At 45.8% G+C, this 22,018-nt stretch overlaps 1 protein-coding gene across 4 annotated transcripts in view; it reads right to left on the reverse strand.

The window, feature by feature from the left end:
* LMTK2 (lemur tyrosine kinase 2) overlaps positions 1–22,018 on the reverse strand; it is an 86,309-nt gene that overhangs the window by 9,254 nt on the left and 55,037 nt on the right. For 3 of the 4 annotated variants that reach the window (XM_082359983.1, XM_082359982.1, XM_082359984.1), the window contains 5 exons: positions 21,454–21,590; positions 14,679–14,763; positions 13,623–13,744; positions 9,211–9,360; positions 4,967–7,928 (listed from right to left, as the gene is read on the reverse strand). In XM_082359983.1, the coding sequence (XP_082216109.1) occupies positions 4,967–7,928; positions 9,211–9,360; positions 13,623–13,744; positions 14,679–14,763; positions 21,454–21,590 (3,456 nt within the window). The remainder of the gene's footprint in view (positions 1–4,966; positions 7,929–9,210; positions 9,361–13,622; positions 13,745–14,678; positions 14,764–21,453; positions 21,591–22,018) is intronic. The other variant, XM_082359985.1, reaches the window with a different exon arrangement.

The raw sequence follows: 22,018 nt of genomic DNA on the forward strand, positions 1-22,018 counted from the left end.
GCTGGGCCGTGATTTCACGAGAAAGTTGCTTTACATACAGTAAGTGTTCACCAAGCATCTGCTGAACCAACAGTGAAATAACCAAGACACAGAGCTGCCAAAACCCAGGAGTGCTCAGTTAAAACTCTGGAGTTAAGGTATTGAAACTACTCAAAAACAAAACTACTTCAAAACCAGCTCATTAAGCTGCACAGTAAGAGCAGGAGAAAATCTACCAGCCACCAGCCTGAACCAGCAGGTAGTTGTTACTACTCCAAGGAAACTGCATGGGACGCATGAGAAAACTAACTAGAGATCACAGAAAGAGAGATTTTTCAGGACTTCATTCTGGACTTCACCCACTTTCCAACCTTCTCTACGACACTAAGCCTTCTCAAATCTCACAGCTATTAAGCATGTATGTCTTACACTTGATTTCTGTACCTTCATTCTCATGCCTTGAATCTTGGTCTTATGCAATCCTGCCCTGTCTTCTGAAGCCACCAAAACATCATCTCCCCCCAACGCAAAGTCGTCACACGAGTGCAGCCCTTCTGTAGCCCAGGCGGGGGCTTCCACGGGAGCTGAGTCCATCCCTCTGCTGTAACTAGACCCCCAGACATCTTCCCCAGCCCTCACCCACACTGCTCACGGCACACACTTTGTAACTCTTTCTATCCCACCTACAGATCGTCTGCTCTGTGGTGAAGTCTCGTACAATTCAAGTTCACAGAGAACGTGAAGAAAGGGATGCGTGAATTCGAACGACTGATAACAAAACACAAAATCTGGGGCCAGGTGATCCCGTCTCTCTTCCACTCTCAGTAAAAAAATGGCAAACCAGTTTCCTAGGCTCCCTGAGCCCTCAGGTTCTGAAGCTGGGATGTGTATAAGCATCCCGGCCCCTCTCACAGATCTGATGAATTGAGGTTGGGACCAGGAGTCTACTTTTTCTTTTCCCAAACACTTACCTACCTCTACCCTCCCTGCCCCACATGCCACAGTTCAAATTTTTTTGAGCGACACCGTAGAAAGAGAACACACAGAAACGACAAAACGTAAAGTAACGAGCAACTGAAAGCAGACCCAGCCCCCAGGGAAGAGGCGGGGCAGCACCCAGGACCCCCATGGGTGTGGGCAGAGCCTCAAGCGTGGGGCCCAGGAGGCCCAATGCTGAACGAGAGGCTGAGGTACCAAGGTCTCGGTTCCAAGGACTAAATACAAAGGGAGGGCAAGCAGATCAAAGAAGAAACCAACAAGGACTCCTACGCCTTCTGGAACAGGAGCTTCACTTACAATCCAGCTGAGTCAAGAAGCAAATTCAGAGAAGACTCAAATCAATAGAATTAGAAATGAAAAAGGAGAAGTAACCACTGACACTGCAGAAATACAAAAGATCATGAGAGATTACTACAAGCAACTCTACGCCAATAAAATGGACAACCTGGAAGAAATGGACAGATTCTTAGAAATGCACAAACTGCCGAGACTGAACCAGGAAGAAATAGAAAATATGAACAGACCAATCACAAGCACTGAAATTGAAACTGTGATTAAAAACCTTCCAACAAACAAAAGCCCAGGACCAGATGGCTTCACAGGTGAATTCTATCAAACATTTAGAGAAGAGCTAACACCTATCCTTCTCAAACTCTTCCAAAATATTGCAGAGGGAGGAACACTCCCAAACTCATTCTACGAGGCCACCATCACCCTGATACCAAAACCAGACAAAGATGTCACAAAGAAAGAAAACTGCAGGCCAATATCACTGATGAACATAGATGCAAAAATCCTCAACAAAATACTAGCAAACAGAATCCAACAGCACATTAAAAGGATCATACACCATGATCAGGTGGGGTTTATCCCAGGAATGCAAGGATTCTTCAATATACATAAATCAATCAATGTGATACACCATATTAACAAACTGAAGGAGAAAAACCATATGATCATCTCAACAGATGCAGAGAAAGCTTTCGACAAAATTCAACACCCATTTATGATAAAAGCCCTGCAGAAAGTAGGCATAGAGGGAACTTTCCTCAACATAATAAAGGCCATATATGACAAACCCACAGCCAACATTGTCCTCAATGGTGAAAAACTGAAACCATTTCCACTAAGATCAGGAACAAGACAAGGTTGCCCACTGTCACCACTATTATTCAACATAGTTTTGGAAGTGTTAGCCACAGCAATCAGAGAAGACAAAGAAATAAAAGGAATCCAAATCGGAAAAGAAGAAGTAAAGCTGTCACTGTTTGCAGATGACATGATACTATACATAGAGAATCCTAAAGATGCTACCAGAAAACTCCTAGAGCTAATCAATGAATTTGGTAAAGTAGCAGGATACAAAATTAATGCACAGAAATCTCTTGCATTTCTATACACTAATGACGAAAAATCTGAAAGTGAAATTAAGAAAACACTCCCGTTTACCATTGCAACAAAAAGAATAAAATATCTAGGAATAAACCTACCTAAGGAGACAAAAGACCTGTATGCAGAAAATTATAAGACACTGATGAAAGAAATTAAAGATGATACAAATAGATGGAAAGATATACCATGTTCCTGGATTGGAAGAATCAACATTGTGAAAATGACTCTACTACCCAAAGCAATCTACAGATTCAATGCAATCCCTATCAAACTACCACTGGCATTTTTCACAGAACTAGAACAAAAAATTTCACAATTTGTATGGAAACACAAAAGACCCCGAATAGCCAAAGCAATCTTGAGAACGAAAAATGGAGCTGGGGGAATCAGGCTCCCTGACTTCAGACTATATTACAAAGCTACAGTAATCAAGACAGTTTGGTACTGGCACAAAAACAGAAATATTGATCAATGGAACAGGATAGAAAGCCCAGAGATAAACCCACGCACATATGGTCACCTTATCTTTGATAAAGGAGGCAAGCATATACAGTGGAGAAAAGACAGCCTCTTCAATAAGTGGTGCTGGGAAAATTGGACAGGTACATGTAAAAGTATGAAATTAGAACACTCCCTGACACCATGCACAAAAATAAACTCAAAATGGATTAAAGACCTAAGTGTAAGACCAGACACTATCAAACTCTTAGAGGAAAACATAGGCAGAACACTCTATGACATACATCACAGCAAGATTCTTTTTGACCCAGCTCCCAGAGAAATGGAAATAAGAACACAAATAAACAAATGGGACCTAATGAAACTTAAAAGCTTTTGCACAGCAAAGGAAATCATAAACAAGACCAAAAGACAACCATCAGAATGGGAGAAAATATTTGCAAATGAAGCAACTGACAAAGGATTAATCTCCAAGATTTACAAGCAGCTCATGCAGCTCAATAACAAAAAAACGAACAACCCAATCCAAAAATGGGCAGAAGACCTAAATAGACATTTCTCCAAAGAAGATATACAGATGGCCTACAGACACATGAAAGAATGCTCAACATCATTAATCATTAGAGAAATGCAAATCAAAACTACAATGAGATATCATCTCACACCGGTCAGAATGGCCATCATCAAAAAATCTAGAAACAATAAATGCTGGAGAGGGTGTGGAGGAAAGGGAACTCTCTTGCACTGTTGGTGGGAATGTAAATTGATACAGCCACTATGGAGAACAGTATGGAGGTTCCTTAAAAAACTACAAATAGAACTACCATACGATCCAGCAATCCCACTACTGGGCATATACCCTGAGAAAACCATAGTTCAAAAAGAGTCATGTACCAAAATGTTCATTGCAGCTCTATTTACAATAGCCAGGACATGGAAGCAACCTAAATGTCCATCGACAGATGAATGGATAAAGAAGATGTGGCACATATATACAATGGAATATTACTCAGCCATAAAAAGAAATGAAATGGAGGTATTTGTAATGAGGTGGATGGAGTTAGAGTCTGTCATACAGAGTGAAGTAAGTCAGAAAGAGAAAAACAAATACAGTATGCTAACACATATATATGGAATCTAAGGGAAAAAAAAGCCATGAAGAACCTAGTGGCAAGACGGGAATAAAGACACAGACCTACTAGAGAATGGACTTGAGGATATGGGGAGGGGGTGGGGTGAGACGTGACAGGGTGAGAGAGTGTCATGGACATATATACACTACCAAATGTAAAATAGATAGCTAGTGGGAAGCAGCCGCATAGCACAGGGAGATCAGCTCGGTGCTTTGTGACCACCTAGAGGGGTGGGATGGGGAGGGTGGGAGGGAGGGAGATGCAAGAGGGAAGAGATATGGGAACATATTGTATATGTATAACTGATTAACTTTGTTATAAAGCAGAAGCTAACACACCATTGTAAGGCAATTATACTTCAATAAAGATGTTTAAAAAAAAAAAAAAAAAGAAGCAAATTCAAGGGCTACAAAGACTAGTCAACAAAGAACATTAAAAAAAAAAAAAAAAAAAAGCTTGACTTGTAGGCTGCCTCATTTTTAAAGAAGCCGAAGGCTGGCCCCCTGAGTGGTGACAGCAGGCAGCCTGCCCAACCGCAGGGAGGAGGGCAGGGCCAGCCCCTGGCCGGGAGGGCCACAGACTCTGTCCTGCTGCCCCGTCCCTGTCCCCACTCCACAGGCCGGGCCGCTGGTCAGTGTCTCCAGGGCTACATGTGAGCCTCGGACTGTTCCAGCGGCACCTGCACGCCGGGCATTACTGCCGACTGTCAGAGTATAAAAATCTGGTCTGGATAGGGTAAGCAACTTCAGCAGGACTCTGCCAGGACACCCAGGAAGAGCATGCAGATCTTCTTCCCGTAAGGTGACAGGAGTTCCCTGTGCAAACCCCATTTCTGCGTGTTCTTGGAAGTGACACTGTGACCAACCCCAAATTCCTTTTTCTGAGTAATCACAAAACAATCCGTGGCCTCGAAACGGCAATCAGAAAAACCAAGCACGCCAGTTCCCCTAACACGTTCTGGAATTCTCTAACAGGACAACCTGGAGGTGAGAGACAACAGATACCTGGTCAAAGAGATAGACTGTGACGTCATCGAAGAACGTCACCGCCTTCTTCTCTTTCTTCCAGTCGTCGGGCGGCTGGTCCGCGGAGGCTGAGGGTTTCAGCAGGCTCCGCAGGTGGCGACCGTCCTCACAGCCGAGGACCACAGGCACCAGGTGCTCCGCCTCGTCCTCCGACTCGGAGCTGAGGCTGTGCAGGGTGAAGGCCCGCAGGTCCTCGTCCGAGTCGTCGCTGTTTTCGTCCTCCTCATCCGCGTCGATTCCGTCCTCGGTGAGGTCGAGCACCCCTGGCACGCCCAGTTTCCCCAGGTACTTCCCTTCGACGTCTGGCTCCTTCAGCTTGGGGCCCTCGGAGTGGCCGCGCAAGGCCTTCTCCACCATCGGGGCTGCTGGGCCGCCAGAGCGGAGGGGGGCATCTGCAAACGCCAGGAGTTCGTTGGTGTTGGTCCCGGTGGAAGCCAGCGTGCAGGGGGGCTCCTCCTGGGCCTCGAGGTCCTCCCCGCTGCTCAGCTCCGAGTTCAGCAGACTTGAGGGGCTGCCGGCCTCACTGTTGTCGGGGGGATGCATCTGTATGGAAGCGCCAGCGGGTGCTGGTTCTGCCGCTTCTCTTGATTCCAGGTGACCGGCGATCTGCGGAGCAGGGGGACACCTCTGGCCAGGCTGGCTGCTGCTGGTTTCCAGGCAGCCGTCTGGGGGGCTGGGACTCTGCTCTGGGGCGCCTGGCTCAGGCGGGGGCTGCTCCGCTCCCAAGGCCGAGGCCGAGGCTCCCGGGACCCCCTCCGACTTCTTATCGGGCTCAGAGTCATTGTCTGAGAAGTAAGCGGAGTCTCGGTACGAGCCCTGGCAGCCAGGCGCAGCAGTCTGAGAGGTGACCTCTGCACCCCTGTGGCCATCGGCTGCGTCTGAGATGACGATGACGGGGTTGGGAGGTGGCCCCCCGCGAACGCCGTCGCCCGCCGAGGCTGCGTCGGGGGCTATGGCGCCGTCGGGGGCCGGGTGCAGCGTCCACTCGGGGGACTCCAGGTTCTCCGTCTCGTAACCGCTGTCCGCAGGCTTATCGGGGGGCACGAGTCTCTGCGGCGTGTGAGGGCCCAAGGAGCCCAGTAGAACCTCACGGACATCCACCGAGTCCAGGGAGCCTGGGGTCTCCACGGACTGCTCCGAAGTCGGGATGGGCGTCGACAAGCTGTCCTCGAGAAGGCTGTCCTGACTGGCAGAGTCCAAGGAGAGGGCAGACACCAAGCCCCGCCCCTCTGCAGCAGCATCGTTACAGCCCAGCTGGCTCAGAGCACCCACGGCCTCCAAGGCTCTCTCCGGCAGGCCTCGACGGCAGTGGTCTTCCAAAGGTGGTTGACTTTGTAAGTGCTGCCTCAGCTCTGGAAGGCTGTTCCCTATACTCACCTTACTGGCAAGAGTGCTGTGGACAAGGCCTGAGTCGCTCTGGGTCGGTCTCAAGGCCCCCTCCCTCTGGGGAGTCAGGTCTCGGGACCTGTCGCCGGTGAGGGGTGCGTCCACCGGGGCGGGCGCGGGGTCTGGGTTTACGTCTCGGCAGACACCGTCTTCACGGACACCGACATCCAAACACAGGGGCTTGGCTCCGCCCTGCTTCAGGGACACACCTGGAGGGACATCGTGAGGCGGCCCCTCTGTTTCGAGCGAGGTAGGAGGTACCTGCACCTGCGGGCAAGGCGGCGAGGCCGCGTCCCCAGTGCCGTCCTTGGGCGCCACGCCCGGGCCTCTGCCCTGCGCGCTGACGTTTTCCTGCAGCAAAGAAGAGCCGGGTTTATTTTCAGCAAACTTAAGCTCAGCATCTAGAGAGTTTCTACTCGGACTTTCTAATATGGTTTCAGGAAAACCAGCATTTCTAAGTTCTGTCTGAAGATCATTTATGTGTTCTTTGCTGGACAAGGAGCCTTTCAGTAAGTTCTTCTCTTGAAGAAATAAAAAGTTTTCTGACAATTCTTCAACATCCAGCTGATCAAAACCATCTTGATGCACAAGGTTTTCTGATGAGCAAAGAGGCTCACAGTCAAAAAGCTTACGGGGCTTTTCCTTCTCCAAGTGGCGTGTAATTACCGACTCTCTGGGGTCATCCAAACTTGAGCTTAAGGTGGTCGGCTTAAAGTCAGCTTGGACTCCGTTAAGTTCCATTAAGTCAAATATTTTTTGGTGACTGGGCAAAGCCTCTGATTTGTCAAGATCATTAAATATACTGTTGAAAGGGCTCTCCGGGCCCCTGGTAACTGGCACATCCTCGGGTACCCTGGCATCCTTGGGGTCTGTAGTGTTCTGGAAGAAATCCTCATCTGTACTGGACTCCTCAAATTCGACATTCCTGAGGGTCAGAAGCTGGGACGCTGTGTCACCGACCCTTTCTGGATTATCCATTTCCGTTGTGAGCAGTGCAGGTGGGTAATCCAGCTCCAAGTTGCTACCGCTTTTTTCTTCTAATTGGATGTAATAGTCACTTCCGACGGAAAGGTTGTGGGCATCAAAGACGGGCACTACTCCGGGGGCCCGCAGGGGGACGTCCTGGCCACTGTCATCTTGCTTCCCGGGCCCGGGATCTGAGAGCGGACTCTCAAATGCTTCGGTGGCGAAGAAGATGCCGGTGTAGGACACGGCTTCGTCCGGGGGGCCCTGGCCGCGCTCCTCGAAGTGGTCGTGCTTGGCCGCCTCCCAGACGTACTCGAAGCTCAGGCCCTGGCTGGTTTCGGTCACGGTGAGGACCTCCTCCATCTCACGACCGAGCCGGTCCCTGGCGAAGTGGTCGAGGATGGGGAAGGCGGCGTTACTTGCAGCATCTCTGCTGTTTGTGTTTGGCTTGAGTGCGTTCCACTGCTGCTCAAAGTCGACTTCCGGGTCCCTCTGGCTTTGCATCCGCAGGTAGGTGAGCAGCCTGTGCACGTCCTCGGCCGCCGGCCTCTTGTCTGGTGACAGCCAGCAGAACTGTAAGACTTCATACCTGAGCGACACAGACAGGTGATTAGCGGACGGATGATACATTGTTTTAAAATAAGGAAAGACCTCACAAGGACCCCTGGGCCAACTCAACACCCCAGAAGCCCCGACACTTTAATCACTGCCGACCACCTGAAGGAGTTCAGCTCACGGTGATATCAGTGTGAAAGGGAAAATGGAGAAAGAGAAAAGTTGGCCCGCTACTTTTCTGTGTCCTCAGGACACTGCACAGTGTCACTGCAATTCTTTTGCTTTGTCATCTGTTCTTCTGGCGTTTTCCAGGGACTGAGCCACCGAATTTAGAAACAGTTCTAAAACGCTCTCCTCTTAACACAACTGCCATAGGTATTCTGCTTAGTAAAGGATGCACGTATCCAATGTTCTGAGATTTACTCACTTTATTTTGCAAGAAGTCACACAGACAGATGCTGTTGTGACTAATCTCTAACTATTCCCCCAACAAAAAGTGACACCATGATCTCCTGCAGCACATGGTTTCCTCGGGTCATGAAAGGAGCTGAGGGTGGAGGGAAACAGTAGAGAAAGAAGCCCAGAGACGGTGGCAACCAGGAGCTGGTCCTCGAAGGGTTGGCTGAATACGGCCAGCATCCTAAACTGTAGCCATGAGTGGAAGGGAAGACAAAGACGATGTCATGGTATTAAATTTACGGCGTGAATGTCCAGTTATTCTGGGTGAGTTAGTTCTAGCAAGTAGGGGGGCTGAGCAACGCCCACACGGAAGGGCACCGAGCTCCAGGGGCAACATCAGCCGGGCACAGGGTGACGCAGACAGAAGCCTTGACACAGGGGAGCCCGATCCTAATTGGAAACCGAGTAAGAACTGGTCTGGAGCATCATAAGAAGTAAATTTGTTTTGCAAATGTCAACATACATTATGCAAATGAGTCTCATGTGCCAATTTAAATATGATCACGTCTATGCCACCCATCTCTCTTCTCGCACGTCGGGTATCACTTAAACAAACAGCCTCATTTAAAAATAATTCCACAACAGGAAACTCCCTTAGAATTGACTTTTCTAATTAGTTCAGACTTAACATTTTTCTTATTGCATGTAATACATAAATTCCTGCTTGCTCTACACATTTTTTTAAAATAGGATTACATTAAAAAAAATGGATGTTAATTCTAAAATCAGCCATGAATAATATACAAACGATTGCTTTTCATAACATCTACTGTTCAAAATTAGAGAATACATAACTAAGACCCATGCAGACAGGATTTCCTTATCTTCTGAAAAGAACGTGACGTGAAGTTACCCACCATCTGTCAGAGTAAGGCTGCTCCAGCTGGGGCTTTGGGAGTTTTGTGTCTCTCTCTCGAATGACCTGGTTGAGAACCTCTAAGTTGGAAAGGTTGGAGTAAGGCTGAGCGGCATTCTCAAAAAGCTCCCAAAGTGTCACACCCAGGGACCTGCGGAAAAAAGAACACGGTTATTTCTTTCTCTCTTCGGATGTCAAAGTTTTAACACCTACATTTTTACTTGTACAGTCACTAGTAATTTCAAGCACAAGGTGTCTACTGAAAAGGTTCCTCAAGATAGCTCTTTAACATGATTTAAAAAGCAGGCATTTCCATTAAAATGAGGACCACAACAAGAATACCTCCTCAGATTTACTAACGGAATATTACTTTAGGAATTTTGGCCAATGCAAAAAAATATGAGATGGAGCTAAGAGGCATAATTACATGGAGGAGCGAATATGACTGTCGACCTTAAAACTCAAGAAATTAGAAAGATCATCACGATGACTTTTAAGCGTTCAGTAACACAGCTAGGTACAAGGTAAATACACTGAGTTCTGAGATTTTTGGTGGGGAAAAAACATCCCATTCACAACAGCAGTAAACGTCGGAAATCTTGACATGAACAATCCTTCCCTGTTTGCCCCATGTATTTCTTGCTGTAGCTATTCCTGAGTATCCAGGGTTTTTTGCTCTTCGGAAGGACGCCCCCTACTACTCTGCCAGAAACGGCCACCTGCCTGAGCCCCTCACCACCTCCAGGTACACAGCCGTCACCACGGGCAGGGCTGACCTTCGCAGTACCCGGCCCACTCGCCCACGCACCCAGTGCTGTCCCCATGGAAACGGCCTCTGTGGCTGAAGCCAGAGGGACACTTCCTCTCCACTCCCTGTGTGATCCCTGCGTCCGTTCCCACCACCTCCACTTCTGCCGCATATTACAGTCTATTTTCTGCAACGGCTCCCAAACCTGGCTGACCGTCTGTGCCATCCGGATGCTGGTACTTGGGACCCTCCCCGCCCCACCCGCCCCGAGGACTCTTCGTCGGTGGACGCAGGTGTGGCTGCATCTTTAAAAAGCTCCCTCGTGATTCTGACGTCCAGCCAGGTTTGGCTATTGATGGTTTCCGTGACTATGATCAATGCCCACCAGAATGCGTGTGTGAATAACGAGCCGTACTTGAGTAAATAAGTTTATTATTTGACGTGGTAGAGTACAATATAACGTATGAGTTAACCTCTCTTACACTAATCTCACAAATCAGTGAGAAAAATCAACGTATTCAGTATCTAAGTGGAGAGGGCATTTCAACCAAAGGAAATAAAAGGACCCGAATCTCCCAATCCAATTCAAGAAGGGAGAAGTTTCCCTGGCACAGAACTGCTAGGGGCAGAGGGCTGTTTTGGATACAAAGAAGTTTAAGATACTGTCAACGACTTTAGGGAATTAACAATTTATTTGACCGAGGAAAATAAGTAGTTTACATGAAATGCTAAAGACCACAAAGGTGACCTATGATGAGGGGCAAAATGAGTGTTATCAGCACCAAGCCTGGTTTGACCCTGGGCGCGTACCTCTACCTGCCTTATTTTCTCCAAATCCCCGATGTAGCTACCTTTCTCTCTCCCAGCAAGGCCTGTTCCCAAACCAATCCCCTCCCCAGTTCTTCAGAGACCGTGAAGCATGGGTTTTCTTCTCAACTCCCCACTTCCCCGACTCCTAACATCTTCCTTGAGCATCCCTTTCTCCTGGCACAGGCCACAGAGAAAGAGGAGATGTGTGCCCACCCTGCCCTGCAGCTCTCTATGCCCTAGTCTTTCCCGCCCAGTCTCCTCGGGGACAAGCGCCATTGGTCACCGCCAGCATTCCCTTCTCTCCAGCTCGTTGCCTCGCACTGGCCTGTGTCTCCCTGAGGACCAGCAAGCCTCTTTCTTCTGGGAAGAAAAATGTCCTGTAGCTCTTATCCCCTCTTCCACCAAACTCGCTGAGAGAGGACCCTCTCATTCACCCCTGGCACAGGGCAGTTTGGTCCCTGCCTCTCGTGGAAGCTGGCACCACTGCCAGCCCTGCCACCAGAGGCTGTTTAACCCGTCAGAAACAAGGGGGAGGCTCTGTCTCTGGGAATGTAGGCTAAGTTTTCAGGTCAATCACCCTGCAAGAACAGTAAAAATATGAATGAAGCATGAAAAGCAACTTCTTAAACAAAACAAACAGCAGACAAGATAGCAGGGAATTACCTGGACAAAATCTAGAGCTTAGTGAACTAAGCAGAACGCTAAAACCACCTTTGACTGCAGCATCTGCTGAAGCACAGAACTTGGGCTTCTGTGTCTGTGGTGTACCAGGCTCAGTGCGGGTGATGGTGGTGGTGGACAGGCCAAAGCCCTGGGCCTGCACAAGGCAAGGGGTCTCACAGAGACCTCCTCACAGTGGGAATAAACCTGCCCCCTGCCTCTCTCACGGGCCTGGAAGGCAAGCTGCCTTGGCACTGAGGTCCTGTGAATTAGTGGACATGTGGGAGCGTGAGTACGTGTGTGTGTGCTGGCGGGGAAGTGTAGTCCCAAAGAAGTTGTAACCACAGAGTTGGCCCTTACTTGGACTTACAGCCCAAACTCACACCATCTGAGTGCTCTAAAAGATCTTGAGCTGGATACATAAAGCCCTGAATTAGAGTAGTCCCTTACATGACGGGACACCCAAGTACCTGACAAAAGCAAATGTGGACCCCCTCTGGAAAAATGTTTCTCAATTTTGGGTTTCCAAGATCCTCACCATAAAAAAGTCCCCAAGGAAACAAACCACCATCAAGAGCCAGCAAGATCAAATCCACAAAGACTTCAGATACTGGAATTATCTGATGTAGATCATAATCAAATAGACCTCCTAAAACCGAAAAGCCAATATCTGAACTACAGAATTCAATAGAGAGATTTAGTAGAAGAATAGACACAGCTGAAGAGAGAATTTTAAAAAGAGAGAGAATTAGTAGATAGAGCACAGGTCTGAAAAATTATCTAGAGTGTGGCACAGAGAGTCAAAGAGATGGAATATATAAAAGAGAGAATAAGAGACAGAAGACAGAGCAAGAAGGTATAACATATATCTAATCAGACTTCCAAAAGGAGAAAAAATGGGGCAGAGGCAGTATTTGAAGGGTAAATAAGGGCTGTGAACACCAACCTAAGATATGAAAAGCCAAATAAATCCCAAGCAGAAAAACAAAAAAATCCACACCAATACACACTATAGTGAAGCTACAAAAATCAAAAGACAAAGAGAAGAGTTTAAAAGCAGCCAGAGAGGAAAAAGTCACGTTACCTTCAAAGAGCTTAGGGAGATTTACAGCTGACTTCTCAAGAGCAACAATGGAAGCCAGAAGACAGTGGAGTGAGATCTTCAATATGCTGAGAGAAAATAACTGTCATCAAGTAAAAATATACTTCAAGAACGAGGACAAAATAAAGGTACACTCAGACCTACGGAGAAAGACCTGAGAATCTATTACCAGTCGAACCTCACTAAAGGAAATTCTGAAGGACATACTTCAGACAAAAGGAGAGTGATCCCAGATGGAAGGTCTGAGATTTAAAAACAAAAAACAAAAAACAGCAAAGTGATTTGATTACGTGGATAAACCTAAACAAACACTGATGCTAAAAAAATAATAGTAATGTCTTGTGGGGTTAAAAGAAAAAATCAACATACCCAACAAGGACGTATAATTGCGTGTGTGTGTGTAGAGTAAAACTAAACCAAGTTAAAGTATGTTAAAGTAGCCTGGGGCCCTTGTATTGCTCAGAAACAGGGCCAAGATGAGAACTACCATTAGACTAAGTTAAGTGAAGTATACATGTTATAATTTCTAGGGTAACCAATAAAAGTATAGGAATAGAGTATACAGCTCCCAAGCTAACAGGAAAAAACAGTTTAAAAAAAAATCAAAAGAAGGCAAGAAGAGAAAAAGAAAATAGAAAAAGCAGGACAATAACACAAAAAAGTGTAGACATAAATTAAAGAAGCTGTAATAGAAATTGCTAAAGACTCATATACATTTTTTCAACTTCCATTAAACTGACATACATCTCAGTATTACATAATGGTCCAAACCTTTCTGTTTTTTTCATTCACTTCAATAAATATTTACTAAACATCTATTGTAAGCCAGGCCTTGTAGTAGGCAAAGAAAATAGCCTTGGTTCCTGCTTTTATGGAGATTATTACTGTCAAATGGGTAAGAGAAAAGTTAACTGCATCATGGCAACTGTGATAATTGCTATGATGTCAATAAATTGTTTTTTTTCACACCATCAGGCACTCTGGTGTTCCTCTGTCTTATTCAATTACTTTCCCTTAAGAAAGTACTTGAGAAGAAAGAAGTCAGGACTTTGCTAACAACAAAAGCCTAACAGAATGATAAATCAATACATACCAGATATTACTATACTTAGTTTGATCTGCAGTTAGTAGTCTGTCTTGAAAGCTGGTTACTAATTCTGGAGCAGTCCATCGCAGAGGAAAAAATTTTTTATCATCTGTTTCAATATAATCCTCCTGTTTTGTTAGAAAGCATATAGAATTTTGAATTTTATAACACTTTTAGTGAGCTCAATGATTTAATTCCAGGTCATTCTCAGAAAACACAAGCTCCACCCCAAAAAAACACGTCAGAAAAAGAAGGGGGCACGAGACCGACTTTCTGGGCAGAAGGTGGGTGAGGGTTTCCCTGAAGCCTCCTGGGCCTCATGAGCTGGTCTCTGAGCCATGAACGTTTGCTCAGTCATCCTTCCTGGAAGAGGAAGGTACGCCGTGTCTGAGGCACAGAACACGACTCTGAGCAAAACATCTTGTAAACTATGCTGGGCCGTATCCCCGAACAGGGGAGTGGGGCGGTTAATGAGTAAGAGGGCAGGCTTTCGAGTCAGACAGACTGGTTGAGTCCACGTTCAACCATTTACCAGCTCTGTGACTCTGGGCAAGCAACAAACGTACTGAGCCGTCTTCCTGATCCCTAAGATCAGGAAGACACACCTACCTCCCTTTACAGTGAGGATTACATGAGATCGTGCAGGCAAGTACTTCATAGTGCCTGGGTGGTATACAGCAAGCGCTCAAGACGCTAGAGCTACCATGTGGACAAAGAACTGACTTACATTTGCGTGATATTTTTTTGCCCCACATTATGGCACCTCACTCAGCTGGGCTACGCAAACACACACAAATGAAAATCTCACGTACTTCATTTATTTTCTTTGGGGATATAGTTATAACAGAGTTTAAAAATCCAAACCCCAAGCTTACCGAATTTGAGCTGAAATTTTACTGAACATGTAACAGAGAAATATTTATATGACGTGTATTTTATTATACAGGTAGCAATAATTATTTACCCCGCTTTCCAAAAAGGCATGGCATTTTGTGATACGACCACTTCATGAGTATGAAATTAAATCACGTCAAGGAGAGGACCCTTAAACCTTTGGCTTACCTTGTACCTGCTGAATCCTATTCCATAATCTCCCACTTTCACATTTAAGTCCGAGGTAAGAAAACAATTCCGCAGGGCTAAATCACTGAAAACAGAAAGAGCGAAGTGAACACGAGAACAAGGAGAATCAACACCCAGGATGATGTGACACGAAATTGCTATGGATAAAGGCTTTCTTGAGTAAGCAGCTAGTGTACTGAGCTCCCTGCTTAATAATTCGTGTTTTAAAATCCTTTTTCACAGAAAAAGGTAATACCATATTCCTAATTACTTAAAGAATGGAGATGATCAGATTTTTTTGTAAATCACTCTGACTGCTAAGGTTAAATACTGACCATATCCGTACCTTGTTCTGCATTAATACCAGATTTATGGCTCATTTCCTAGTATCTTTAGAGTTACCAAGAAAGAATTCTAAATTGGCTAAATTGTCTGAATTTTTTTTAAATAACTTGCATTACCTGAGTAATAGTCTAGTAGTAGTCTCTTTAATGTAAGTAAAGAAGAATAAAGTTACAACTTCAAGCGCTCGAAAATAATCTACATTATTAAAAATGTTTGGTTTTTAACTCCTTTTTCAAAGATATGCAAGCATTATAAGGAGACCCTTTCCAAATCACTCTCATCTCTTCCAAACTCCACCTCCCCAAGAGGGAGGCAAAGAGCATATTTTCAAGACTCACTTAAAACAACTTACTTACATAGTTTATTTAAGAACAAGTTAATTTTCAAAAACACCTAATTTGAAAAGTAAAAACTACTTCTTCTAAAGGAACTTCCCATAAAAACATCAGATTACATTTTTTGGATTTCAGTTTTACCCCTTAGAATCTTTTTAATTATCAACTGGCACATGAATAAAAAAGCCACTAAATTAAAATAGAATCGGATACCTAATTTATAGTTTTAAATCACAAATAAAAGTAATCAGAAGCTGAATTTCTATAGTCCAAAATTTAAAACGTTTGTCTTTATATGACTGTTGAAGACCAAAAACTTTATCAAATTCTTATTTTCGACGATTTTAATTTCCAAAGCTCACATGTCTGAAATGTAACACAATAATGAGAATGGGGACAGCGGCAGCTAAAGCTGATGTACTTCAGTGACAGCCTGGTGTGTACGACGACACTGATCCGATCATACAATAATGGCTAATGTGCGCCAAGCACTTTACACAAGGTGTTTCTCTAAGCACCTGACACGTATTAACTCACTTAATCTTCACGACAAGCCTTTGAGGTGGGCACTATTATGTTCCCCGTTTATAGAAAAGGAAACTGAGGCACAGAGAACTGAAGTGACTCTGCCAGGGTCAGTATTTCCGTCTTCCACCATCAGTAACCACCACCACCAATCCATTACCAGTCAGAGCACGGTGCCGTGTGTGCAGCTGCTCCTCAATAAACATGCTGATCTCAATTGCCAGTTAAGATGTGTTCAGTTCTTCTTTACACTATGTTTACAAGCCGTATTTTCACGGCGCACCATCCAGAAGCCATCAGGCCTGTGGAGGCGTCTGGGGAACACCTCGGGACCCCCCTACTGTTATAGACAGTATACAGGCGCATGTGGGAGATGCTGCGGGTCTGGTTCCAGACCACCGCAATAAAGCATATCTCGCAGTAAAACGAGTCACATGAATTTTTTGCTTTCCTAGTGCATAGAAAAGTGATGTTTACACTACACTGTAGTCTATTGGGTGTGCAAGAGCATTATGTCCAAAAAAGAAAAAACGATGTATAAACCTTAATTGAAAAATACTTTATTGCTTAAAAAATGCCGAAATAATTACAATAAGTGACATCAAAGATCACTGATCACAGATCATCGTAACAAACATAACAACAATGAAAAGGTTTGAAATATTGCGAGAGTTACCACCATGTGACAGAGAGACAGGAAGTGAGCAAACGCTGTTGGAAAAACGCGCTGACAGACGTGCTCAGCAAAGGGCCGCCACAGGCCCTTGATTTGTAAAAAACCGCAGCATCTGCGAAGCGTGATAAAACGAGGAGTGCCTGTAGAAACCTCCCATCTCAAGGAGAGAAGTGGTCCCTGTCTTTTGGAGTGAAGGAAGAAAGGGTGGGGGGCCACACGCGGGCAGGAGAATACAAGGCTCTAAGGCAGCCTGACCCTCTGGACCAAGAGCTGCACCCGTGCGGCCCTGCAGGTCCTGCCGCAGAGGCTCTGAGCACCTCCAACCAGAATTTCTGGAGCCCCTGTAAACAGATCCTTCTATTTATTTATGTATTTATTTATTTATGGCTGTGTTGTGTCTTCGTTGCTGCGTGGGGGCTTTTCTCTAGTTGTGGCAAGCGGGGGCTACTCTTCGTTGTGGTGCACAGGCTTCTTACTGCAGTGACTTCTCTTGTTGCACAGCACAGGCTCTAGGTGCATGGGCTTCAGTAGTTATGGCAAATGGGCTCAGTAGTTGTGGCTCCCGGGCTCTAGAGAGCAGGCTCAGTAGTTGTGGCACACGGGCTTAGTGGCTCCGTGGCATGTGGGATCCTCCCGGACCAGGGCTCGAACCCGTGTCCCCTGCATTGGCAGGCGGATCTTAACCACTGCGCCACCAGGGAAGCCCCAACACATCATTCTCAACCTCCCCAACACCTGTGTCCTAGGACCAGCATTAAAAGCTGGGTGCCAGCGTTCCGGCCGGGGCGTTTGCGTGTCATCTGTGGCGGGGCAGCAGGGCGAGGCCAGCAGGGCACCTGCAGAGCCCCTGGCACCTTCCACTCAGGCCACTAGATCCACTCCAGGACCACCCAGCTGCCTCCCTCCTCGCCTCTCTCCTCACACATGTTTCCTGCAGGTCTTCAGATACAGGAAAGGAGAAGCTTAGATAAAAGATGAAAAGTTATACCTGCAAAAGACCTGCGGCTCTCGTTATAAACAACATTGTGAAACTCTTATACAATCCAACTGTTGCTCTCAGAGAAGGAGGAAGTGCTTCTCATTACCTGAAAACCAGGGGTAATGAGGAGGAAAACAATGGTGTGACTGAGAGAATTTCTTCTAAACCTGCTCCCTCCCTCTACCCCAAACATCCCGTCACCAGAGTACAGTGGCAAAAGCACTGGACAAAGTCAGAGACCTGGGAACGAGTCTTGGCTCCACCGCTAAGAACTATGTGACTTCGGGCTAAGTCAATTGACACATCAGAGCCTCAATTTTCCTTGCCAAAAAAAGGGGGGGCCTAACCTGTAAGGGTTAACTCATACGGTTTTTATAAGAATAAAATTTTTTTAAATATGAAATGTTTTCAAAACATTGAAGTGTTATCCAGATTCTAAATGATGATATAATTCAATTCAAAATTAGTAAAAATAAACACTCTCTGAAGGCCAACAACATGCCAAGCTAAAGAATAGGAAAACGCAAAGGTGTAACTTTTTAATGGCAGAGGTAACTCTTGACGTCAATGGCTGGTTTGGGTCAGGAAATACAAACATACCCAGTATATTCTTCCTTCAAGTTGAAAAACAGGTCTAGTGGCAAAGCTGCCAAGCGATCCAGCCCTGAAAGGCTCTAAAGCTCTGGCCCCGTCCCCCTTGGCTGGCAGCACTCGAGGTGGCCTCAGCTGTCAGTGGGACCCAGCCACGTGAGCAGAGCCGCCAGACGCGGGAAGCGTGCGTTCACAGAGGAAAGGGGTTCTAAACAGCTTCCCATCCTGAGTCACAAGGAAGCATCACCACTTGTTCTCTGCTTCCACTGGAATGAGAGTTTACCCATCTCCAGGAGGACTGCTCTCATGCAAACAGCTCGGTGTGGCTGCAGCCATTTCCAAAACCATCCTCTCCTCTATTCACGTTACCACTTAGGGTCTCCCAGAGACCCTGAATTCCTGATCAAAAGAGCAACAAACAACCGAAAGTTACAGAATACTCTTCTAGGGCTTGGCCCACGTTACCTTATGTAATCTTGACCAGAGCACTTCAGGGCAAGATTATCCCCATTTCATAGAAGAAACAGGCTCAGAAGGATTACGGAACGTGCCTCACACTGGTAAAGCTGAGGAGAGGCCACTTAACAGCACCAACCTGCCGCTGGCAGCCACGAAGGTCTAAAAAGAAAAATCCCTACGTGGGTTGTGAAGAGACTCTGCCGCTTACCACTTGAAGGGGGGATGCAGCTCACAGAGATATAGGTAGAGGATTAAGGCAAGAGGACTCCGACATGGCACAAAGAGGCAACTCTGCTTAGGGTTTGGACAGCTTTCACCCCTGCTTAATCAGGTCAGCCCCCATCATGCTTCTCTTCCCCGACACACAGCACAGCCAGCCCACAGGTCTACCGCAGTCCTTCCTAACCCCCTCACACGTACCTTCTGTGTAAGCTGGGTTATAGGAACACTGGGCTCCTGTAACACTGGACACCCACACTCTTAGGGCTGGATGACTTAGTCACCTCGGTGTTTCTCAGCAGAGAGTAACTTTAACTTTAAAACTGGGCAAATCCTACAGAGGTCCTTTCGTGCACAGCTGCCACCTGGGCACTCCTCAAGGCCACCGTCACACAGGTCTCCAGCTATGTGGGCCACCACAAGGCCCACGCCGCAGGCTGGATGCTCTGTGCACTTAGCTCCCTGCAGTGACCTGGTGGCTTCTCATGGGAGCTGCTCCTTCAGGGAGACTGACAGGCTGGGGACAGGAAGTCCCAGGCCCTCGGCCAGCAGGGCAGGATGGTGTGCAGCGTAACATACTGGCAGCTCCTGCTGTTTACGTGGCCTTCACGAATGTCACGCGTTTGACTGCAGAAACACAGGCTACCCAAGACCCAGGCACGCGTCTCCTCTTAGACGATAAGTAAAAATAAAATTTAATTGGGGGTGCTTTACTAGATGAGCTTCCAGTTGGACATGTAGGATATTCTATTTTCAACCAACACAGAAAGTCCGACTTTGAGTTAGCAAATAAATATTCTAAAGTCCAACTTAAAAATATGCTACTATGTATTCAATATCTTATAATAACCTATTGATATAATGACAAATAATCTGAAAGAAATATATATATATAACTGAGTCACTATGCTGTACATGTGAAACTAACACAATACTGTAAATCAACTATACTTCAATTTTTAAAAGATGCTATTACGCTGTGCTACCAACAAAAAAATAAAGCACACAATTTTGCCCCAAATGGAAATTTTACATAAAATATGGCTACTTTTTAAAATAAAATGAAACAGTTGTCAATGGTTTCAAGAATTTTCTTTACCTTGAGTTTATGCACCTGAATTAAATCCAAACCACGTGAGTAAATTTATCAACTTTATTTGTTCTAAAGTTCACAAGATTCTAAATTAAGTAAAACTTTAACCTAAAGAAACTCACAGGAAGATAACATTTACTCTGACATCCTTGCCAATTTTTAAAATACAAGAGTAGAAACCGACTTGGGCTTTAAACACAATTTCTAGCTGTCTTTGATAACTTTATGTTGCTGATTCTGATATGATATTCTTTTTAAATGCTCCATTCTCCAAAATCTAAAAATTCCTACACCAAGTATTAGGTAGTAATCATCTGTGTTTCACAAAAGATTAACAATACAAATATGCTGGGAATTAACCTGTTATGAAGTTAAAAAACAAAATATAAGATTTCTCCATTATAAAACAAATAGATCTTTATATTTTGAAGTTCTGTGTAAGGGTTTCTGCCTTGGGCCTGAAGAAACTCATGATCTTCTGGGTCTCTTAAAAAGCACTTTATCAGAATGATTTGCTCACTATGCAAGCCAGACAAGACAGATGTGTAAGAAAAATGTGAATTTTCCTTCTTCCCACCCTGAAGTAATGTTGAGAATTTGATAGGTATTTTTCCATGCCTGTTCACACACACACACACACACACACACACACACACACACACACACACACACACACACCCCTACAAATAAAAGAGTTATTTTTTTTTAACGTTGTCATATTATAAATATACTCCTGTGCAACCTGCTTTAAAAAATACATAATACTTCATGGACATCTCCGCGTCAGTACACACAGGCGCTCCTTTTCAGGTCTTTGGATTGTTAAGAGTTAAATGACTTAAAGTCAACTAAAGAGACACTGCCCAGTTCGTCCAGAGACCTGAGAAATAATTTTAAACATAAATCAGAGCTCAAAAGGCTATTCACAGAATCATCATCTCAGACAGGACTCAAAGCCCTTTGTTGTTTTAATTACGGAAATTACATTGACGATCTGAACAAGATACGATGTGCTCCAGAGAGCTGCAGCTATTCAAGTAGGAACAGAAAGGCTTGGACAGAAATGTGTTATCCCGACCACTGGGCCGCTCACACACAACCCCCGATCACCCCCAGCCTGGCCTGGGTTGTGTTGGTCGGAGACCAATGCTGTGACCTTCTATGAGAAGATGATGTCAGCCCCTCAGACCCCTTCTTCCCATCTCCGGAACGGGAGGCGGACCACACCGTGAAACCCAGCGGGTGGAGTCGGAGCCTGAAGCTGACAGGAGGAGGATGCAAGACTGGAACTGTTCCCTCTGCACTCTTTCGCATTCTTTGAAATTCTGGGACTAATTTCTAGGCCTTAGGCTGTATTGAGGCACTCTGTTCCCCGGCATTGGTTTAAATGGAGCCCAGCTCAACCCTTATTCTGACACTGGGCAGGAGCGGACACCTTGTTTACACATCGAGAGTTCACGTTACAGCTGGTCCTCCTTGAGCTTCCTGCAGGGCCTCTTCCCACACTTCTGGGGTCAGCAGTGCGGGAGGTGCACGCGAGCAGAGGGACCCACCTGTGCAGGAAGTGCCGCTTGTGCATGGCCGCCAGCCCCGCCGCGATCTCGCACGCCAGCCTCTGCAGCAGCGTGGTCTGCGCGTCCCCCCGCGCCGGCTCGGGCTCGCCACCGCGCAGGTACGCCTTCAGATCGCCCTGCGGAAACCAGCCCAGGTCAGTCTCCAGAGAGGACCGGGGGAACAAACGGGCATCTCCACACACGCCTCAGCTGACCGAGAGGCTAAGATTACTTATTGGAAATTATTTCGATTTGAGCTTAATAATCTCACCCTGAACAAGTGTGAAATTACAAAAAAGCAATTCCAACCAAATACTTCAAAGGTAGAGAAAACACTATTCTCCTTTTAGGATCATTCTAAATTAAACATTAGTTTACCTTTGTTATATAAACACACAGATAACAACACTTAAAAAGATAAATTGGCAATAATGCACAATTTAAGTGCAGAAGTACAGAAATTTCCAGGTAACTAAGAGATGAGATGGAGAGTAAAAGAAGTGCCATCCACACCACCTTCAGGGATTCCAGGAGAACATCACATCACAAAGGCCACCACCAAAGC

The sequence above is a fragment of the Balaenoptera borealis genome (assembly GCF_965194805.1).
Source record: "Balaenoptera borealis genome assembly, chromosome: 16".
Lineage (NCBI taxonomy): Eukaryota > Metazoa > Chordata > Mammalia > Artiodactyla > Balaenopteridae > Balaenoptera > Balaenoptera borealis.